The sequence below is a fragment of the Daktulosphaira vitifoliae genome, unplaced genomic scaffold (assembly GCF_025091365.1).
Source record: "Daktulosphaira vitifoliae isolate Bord-2020 unplaced genomic scaffold, ASM2509136v1 Scaffold_5, whole genome shotgun sequence".
NCBI classification, from domain to species: Eukaryota; Metazoa; Arthropoda; class Insecta; order Hemiptera; family Phylloxeridae; genus Daktulosphaira; species Daktulosphaira vitifoliae.
The window spans coordinates 24,718,172-24,726,696 of record NW_026099576.1 but is presented as its reverse complement, the minus strand read 5'-3'; the positions used below and the strand labels follow the sequence as shown (position 1 = coordinate 24,726,696).

Sequence of the window (8,525 nt, the reverse complement as noted above, 5' to 3'; positions counted from 1 at the left end):
GGGAAAAAAAAAAAAAAAAAAAAAAAAAAAAAACATATCTTAGTAAAACCAATACCTTCTCAGCTTCGCATCGAAGCTAATATAAAAAAGAAGTTTTTTACCATAATAAAGTATATTACATTAGCTTTAATTTAAGATATATATAAAAGTGTCAGACTTTCCGAAACACTTTCAAAAGTTTAGTTGAATAAGTTCTACTTTCTACATGCATTTTTTAGATTTGAGCCCCCCTCGTATATAGGGAAATAGTCCGATTTAAAAATATATGTATGTATGTCGAATGAAATATGTATATAAATACTACTTCTCATGAAAAAATTGTATTACAAAAAAAAAAAAAACGCATCATAGTAAAACTAATACCTTCTCAGCTTCGCATTGAAACAAAAAATGATACATATTATTATATTATTTAATATGGTTATATTTAAGCCTTCAGTTACAACACTGTATCTTGATACTTCCTTGATTATATCACTTAATAGAGCTTCATTTAATAATAAGCGATGTGTATCTACGAACGACAACATTGCAACGAAACAATTAGCTAATTGTATTTTTAAACCTTTTTATTTTTTACATGTATTTTTAACTGATGAACCAATCTCAAAAACCAATTTTTTTCACCTATGAATATTAGTCACAGAATTTTAAATTAATAATCCATAGAACTACCTAATTAATAAGGTTGTAAAGTAATTAATTATAGCCATATAATATAAAAGTTTTCTAATATAATTATCTTAAAATTACTACATTCAAGTAGATAGTGGGTATAAGTAATTTAAAAAATAATAATTATATATTATTAACATAATCATTACCATAATAGACATAAGCGAATTATATATAATTAGTATATTATTAGAAGTACTTTTTAAATGAATATCTTATAAACTAATGCATTTTAGTAAATGATATGATCATTATTCAATAATCTTCCAGCAATGACATGATGAGTAATAATAAGATATTATTTTAGTGAAACTAATACTTTTTTATAGCGCGATCCGTGGAGACATAATATTCTACCCTCCAAAACCAGTTCACTCTTGATCATAGAGTATTTGTTCTATTTTAATAGTAAAACTTGGTTAATTTTGGTAGTTATAACATAACTTTTTTTAGGTTGATACGTCGGTAGCTAATGATATAATTGCTAAATCATGGAACGAACAAGAAAAATGCAGTCTAACTCAATTAAACTTGTTTACGCTACCTCCATTAACTATATACATTGCTAAAAAATCTGGATATAAAGACTCCATAAAGCAACAGTAAGTAGCTACAAAATTTTTTTTAACGTTATATCACGCTGTTAGATTATTCATGGTAGTGATGACACTTAAAGAGCCGATAAACTAAGAAAGAAGATGGAATTAGAATGTTAATACAGTTGATGGGGTAAACTTTATTTATACTGGTTTTATATACATAAGCATCATTTCAAATTAAAATAAAAACAATATACAAAAACTATTTACTCATACATCTTCTTCTTATTTTTCTTCCTCGCCTTAATCCCAACTATTTGGAGTCGGCCTTATTTACTCATACATACATGAATATTTACAAAATAATAAATGTCCAACACAACGGTGAGTACGGCACGCGTCGTTGGCGTCCCTGCCACAGATGTCAGACGTTCGCTAACGCGTAAAACGTCTTGCCAGTGGCCCCTTGTCGGTAGTTATGCGTCCAGGTTCGCTATAATCTCTGCAGTTAAAGTCTCGAAGATCGTTTGCCTATGGGCTCGGATGTAGATAACTCGAGAGATTCTTCTGCCGGTTACACACATAAGTATAATCTTACTCGTTTCATCACATATATTTAGATAAGGGACTCATCAGGGACAAGCCACAACTCACATAAGTAGGTCAGGAGATCGAGAGGATGACCATCGCTGAAGCAATGGTTAACAGACTTTCTTGACTATAGCGATGGCTTCAATTTCGCAGTGGCAGTATAAGCGAATGTCAACAATGATAGTGGCTTGTGAATGGAGTGACAAGGCGGATGGACGTAGATCCACACCGGCATGGACAGTGAACGATGACATTACTCCTTCTTTTTCCTGGCCCTTTATCCTAACTACTTGGGGTCGGCCACTCTTATATTAAACTTCCACTTGATACGATTTCTCACTTCATCTACGCACACATCAGCCGTCTTTATATCGCATCCAATAATATCCCTCCATCTCTTTTTTTGTTCGTCCTTTGCCTCTTCTTTCTTCAACATTGATTCCTAAAACTGTTCTTACAGCTTCCGATTCTTCTCTCCTCATAACATGACTAAACAATCTAAGTCTATTTTCTGTCATCTTATCCACGATTGACGCAACACCTATACTTCCTCTTATATGCTCGTTCCTTATCCTATCTTCTCTAGTCACTCCACTCATCCAACTAAGCATTCTCAACTCTGCTACACTTATTCTCTGCTCTACTTTCTTATCAACCGCCCAACACTATGAACCATACATCATAGCTGGCCTCACAATTTCATACTAAATTTAAAAACTATAATTAGTATTTATTCATATATTATATTTTAAAATCAAAGAACTACTAATCAGGATATAATTAAAGAAATAAGAATTGATGTTACTTTTAGAATAATCCACCAATTTCTCTAAATGAAACACTATATACAGATTTGCATCGAAGCGTTTCTTATGATAGTGATTTTAATCACTGTCAGATATCATCTATACTTGTCCCATCTATGCCTCGTCTACACTGTGCCTCGACCCCACTGTGCTACCGTTTTTTTTTAAAAGTGAAAGTATTACTATAAGAATAATTAACATACAAGATATTTAACTACAATACTGTCATTTCAATATAAAAATTCATTCTAATATTGATCTCACAATATTCTAATACTTGATAGAAGAAATTAAAGTTCACTAATGTTATATGCTTAGAATCATGTATACAAACCAAAAAATCATATTTGTAACTGAAATTAAATTTAAAACAAATTAAATTAACTTACATGGGATAAAAATGGTAATTCTAAAAAGCAATATTTATTTTATTAAACTCACTCAAATTTTTTTGAGAACTGTACATTTATTTGATATGTGACTCTTTTTCATGACATAGACATGGCAATAGCAAAATCATGATTAAATCATTTTTGTTTCTTAATATAATTAGGATATTAATTTTATGATATCAAAGTATCTTAATTACAAGTGCATATAGTCCAGTTAACGAAGGAGAAATTTTGGGCAATAGCGGAAAAATTCCCAACCAAATTTTTTTTTTTTTAAAGTTGAATTAAGATATGTATAATGACATACTAAAAGTACTCATTGATAAGACTTCAGCTTTTTTTTTACAGCCTCGCAAAAGTTAAAAAATATGAGCTTTTTTAATTTTCTCAAAAAATATTTAACTTACAAAAAAAAGTTATGTACAAAAGTTGTTTAAAAAACAATTTTAAATAAAAAAGGTATTTTATATTTTTTTATTTAAACAAATATTTTTCGAGTTACATTACATTTAATATGAGTACTAAAATTTATTTTCCAATCTGTGTGTATGTGTGAGTTTATTTATTTATTGTATCATTAAAGTGTAGTGTATATTAAAATACAACTGATAGAGTAGGTAATTGATTTGACGATATATTGTTTAAATCCAACTAAACGCTAAATTGTACATTCCAAAACAACAATTTTATAATGTTAACCGGAATTTCTGCTAATAATAAAGATAATTGTCATAAAACGGCCTTTAGTCAGGTGCTGGAGCTAGTAAAAATTGTGGCTGCCGAAAAACAGGGCTTAAATGTTCTATTATATGTGAATATTTCAAAGGTCAATGGCGTACAAATTCAATAGAAATAAAAATTGAAGATTAAAAAAATTGTACTATTTTTGAAGATATATTCTATCAAAATTTAGAATACTTGTGGAGGGGTAGTCGCTTTTCTCTATCGCATATCGACGGTCTTATGCTTAGCGTATACGACCCTCGCGGGCTCATCATATATTCCTGTCCTACCAGAGATTAATCAAAGAAAAGCAATCATCAACCCACAGAATATCGATCAGTCTTGTTTCAAGTGGTCCATTTTGGCGAGACACGTCAAGGGAGACCACAAATATCGCGTTGATCGAAAATATTTTATGTGATGTGTTTGAGAACTTCCGCGACATCTGTATTTCAACATACAATTTGGATCCGGCGTACTATTACACCGCACCTTATTTTAGCTTCGATTGTATGTTGAAGTACACTGGGATGAAGCTGGAGCTCTTGAACGACTATGACATGCTACTGATGGTGGAGCAGGGCATTCGTGGTGGGCTAGTGCAGGCCGTCAAGCACTATGCAAAGGCCAACAATTCTAAGACACCTGACTACGATCCGTCAAAACCAGTATCATGGATCGTGCACAGTACACGATTGGTTGGGTGGCTTCCGGTGGTATAAAGGAGCAGACCCTCTGGCTGACCTCAAATCGTTCCAATCGGACATTGGTAATATGGGGCGTATATATGAAGTGGACGTATTGTATCCACAAGAGCTACATGACGAGCACAATGACTTGCCGTTCTTGNCATGACGAGCACAACGACTTGCCGTTCTTGCCTGTCAACGATGTACCGCCGGGTTCCAAAGAGACCAAACTCATGGCCACTTTGAAACCCAAACAGCGTTACGTCCTACACTATGCCAACTTACAACAAGCAATCGCACACGGACTGCAAGTCGATAAAGTATGTATAATTAACCTATAAACTATAAGCGATGATACTAATATAAATATTTGTACTGCAGGTGCACCGCGTTTTAGAGTTTCAACAAAGTGCTTGGTTGAAACCATACATTGAGTTGAACACTGAAATGCGGAAAAAGGCGGCAAATGCTTTTGAAATAGCATTTTTCAAACTAATGAATAATGCCGTCTTTGGTAAGTAATTGCTCAATGCTAAAGTGGGTTATTCGATAATTTTTTACATTTTATAGGGAAAACAATGGAGAACATGCGGAATCGCATCCGCATTGAGCTAATCTCCAGTCCCGAACGTCTAAGCAAGCTCGTAAACCAACTAACCTTCAGCGACTGTATCAAATACGACGAAAGGTTGTGCGCCGTCATAATGGACACAAAGATGGTCAAGTTTATCAAACCAATATACGTCAGCTTAGCAGTGCTTGACATTAGCAAGACGCTAATGTACAAGTACTCCTACGACGTATTTCAACCACATTATGGCAGTGCAATCGAATTGGTTTACATGGATACTGGTGAGTACAACCATACAAAATAAAAATATTTTAAAATTGAGAAATTATTTAGAAGAAATATTTTTTATTATATTTATATATTTTTTAATTTTTCTCAGACTCCTTCATATACCTGCTCAGAGTAGTCGACTTCTATTAGGATTTAGCTGATAGCCCCCATTTACTGGTGCACGTGGACGCATATAGACTGCCCAGGGATTACCCTTGCTACTCCATCGATAGAAAGAAGATGCCTGGCTTGTTTTCAGACGAGACCAGTGACCTCACTCTCTTTGAGATTGCTGCATTTCGATCAAAGTGCTACGCATTTGACATGGAAGGCAGCGAACTCATAAAGTCTAAGGGAATCCGCGGACACGTCGTCCGGAACCATCTGTCTTTGGACGACTACAAACGGTGTTTGTTCAAAGACGATGGTGATGGTGACGATGCGTCAAAACGATCATTGGCTGGAGAGAATGCCCGTGCGGTCATCGGAGTGATACGTGGTGGTGAGTCTCCACCGACATTATCGCTACCATACACTCCGTACCGACAGAACGTGTCAATCCGTTCATTTGAGCACGAAGTACACACTTTACGTACAACCAAGTTGGCGCTTAACTGTTTTGATGATAAGCGCTACACGCTCAACAACAGAATCGACACGTTAGCCCACGGGCATTATGCTATACCACCATCGGAAGACCTATAGTTTTTAAATTATTATCATTGTAAAATAATATCGTCAAGAATTGAATTTTTTTTTTGTAAATATACATGTATATAAGTAGTTTTAAAACATTTTTTTAATGTAACATAATGTAGTAAGAAATTGTATTTTTTCTAAAAAAATATATGTATATGCGTGTATATATCTGTAAATATATATATATATATACTACAACGTTTTTTTCTCTTCTGTACAGCACAATAGTTGTACGTGTAAGATGCCATAGTACTTAAACTATAGTTACGTAATGAGATGTTACATTTTGATGGTAAAGTATTATCTACCAAAACTCTAAGAATACCCTACTGTATTTTACATGCATATGATATCATAAAGCTAGGTTTTTGACCATGTTTTAACCTTTCTGAAGAATTAAAAAGAAGAAAAATGATTTGAGTTTTATAGAAACATAGTTTTTTTAGAGAAATAAAATCTTAGATAATAATCATTATTTTAAACATTATTATTTAAACGTATTTGTATCCATTATAATTTTAATTACAAGTTACGTTAAAAACGAGATTTTCACAATGTCTCAGTATATAATAATAATAGCACATGTCAATGCAACATACGTTTATTTTAAACAATTTTTTTTTTATAAATTATATACATGTTTTAGATACTTGTCGTTTTACGACGGATAGCTATTACTAACAACTACTGTTGGTATTTCTTGATTGTTTGTACTTGATGGTATGATTGTTTTCGACTGAATATTTGCATCTGTTGTATCATCGGCCAGCGACCCGAAAAATGTCGAGCATATGTTTTCTCCGTTAGAAGACTGAAAAAAATGATATATATTTATTAAATATGTTCTACTCAATTAGAAAAAAAAAATTTAACTCACCATTTCTTTAGTATATTCTTCCAGCATCGTCCACCGTTTTTCCAATTGCTGGCTTGCAAATTGTTTTATTTGGCTTATGTAGCTCAGATCGCTTTTGGGTAAACTGTTTCTAATCGTATAATCCGAAACCGCTTTGATCAACATACATTTGTTTTCCACATTTACTTCATACTGAGATTTCACATATTGAGCCATCTGTTCCAACTGTTGTAGAACCAATGTCTGAATTACAGTCATCTTTTGATTGATAGCCTCGAAGATACAACATTCCAAAGCNGTCATCTTTTGATTGATAGTCTCAAAGATACAACATTCCAAAGCGCTGAGTTTTAAAATGTCTGATTGGGTGAGTAACACTCGGCATTCATCTTGTGCTTGTGATTCAAAGACTAGCGAAGACTCTCCTTGAAACGTAGTCTTTGAGAGTGTGACGTATTCATCCTTGAGTAAAATAATCTTTTGTCTTGATACAGGGTCGAAAATTAGCGACAGAATATTACCCATCAACGTATAAATCCGTTGTAGGAAATCTATCGTTATAAGTATGTAACGGGTTGACGATAGTAAACGAATAGTTACGTTAAATCGATCTTTTGGATCCAATCCTATCTGAACGAATTTACGAGGATTGAAATTCAAAACGTAATCAGTGCAATCGATTAATTCACTGTGAGGTTGGGGTTTAACAAATGTTTGTTTGTTATAGAATTTAGCAATTGTAGCGAGAGAACCAGCCATTCTTAAAGTATACAAAGCAACGTCCGTTTATATAGAAAATCTTATAACGATTATAGCGCTATGCATACACCACGGTGAAGTTATTAACTAATTTAAACCCAATAGCAATTAATAGTCTAATTTTCACCGATAGATATGGTACAAACAGTTGTAAACACAAGCAGACGGGGTTTAAACAGGATGAACAGGGATTTGAACGCGTTTAGACAGGTTTTAACATGTTCAGACTTGTTGAATCGAGATTATACGATTCCAGGATACGCTGTTCGGTAAACCGACACAGTGTCCCTACTACTTTTATAAACAGCCTACTACATGCCATACATAGTACAACGTGCTACAAATACCATAGCGTATACTAAATTTGCTATTTAATGTGTAAAACTCTTCTTTGTGCTGCTTAGTACTACAGACTTATATTTAATATTCATTATACACAAATACATATAGTGTAAATAAATATGAAAAAATTGTATTGACACGACTTACGTCGCAAAAATGTGGTCGACACTGGTTTTGAGGGTAGAGACCCGTGGGCCGTTTATTAAATGAGCGACAACAGATTATGTTAACAAAAATAAAACAAACCGAAAAGATAAACACAGTAATAATAATCTTCGCATAATATCGCGGCACTTTCGCTGGCGTCGACGACGCGATGTCCGGTGTAATCCTTGGACGGCAAAATGGTTAGCAGCGTTGTAGGCGACGGTGCGCGGGTGCGGATCGGTTGATCGACGTTGTCGCTTTCACAACGGGAGGAAGACTCTCGCACCCTTTGCGGCGGGTCGTCGTTGGCCGTGCGGCATTTGCTGGACTTTGCACCGTAGCGTATAACACGCGGTGTTGGTCAGTCAAATACTCATAGTAGGGCGACGGCTGATAAAGGTGGCACGAGTCGCGGGGCATCGTGTATTACGAAGCGACGCGGGCCGTGTCAGTATAAAATAAAAAA

General features: G+C 34.2%; 1 protein-coding gene across 1 annotated transcript in view; it reads left to right on the top strand.

Moving 5' to 3' along the window:
- LOC126908254 (uncharacterized) overlaps positions 1-5,290 on the top strand; it is a 25,669-nt gene extending 20,379 nt beyond the window's left edge. The window contains exons 2-3 of the mRNA XM_050690167.1: positions 4,797-4,929; positions 4,986-5,290. Coding sequence (XP_050546124.1) covers positions 4,797-4,929; positions 4,986-5,290 — 438 coding nt within the window. The remainder of the gene's footprint in view (positions 1-4,796; positions 4,930-4,985) is intronic.
- Positions 5,291-8,525: the final 3,235 nt, after the last annotated feature.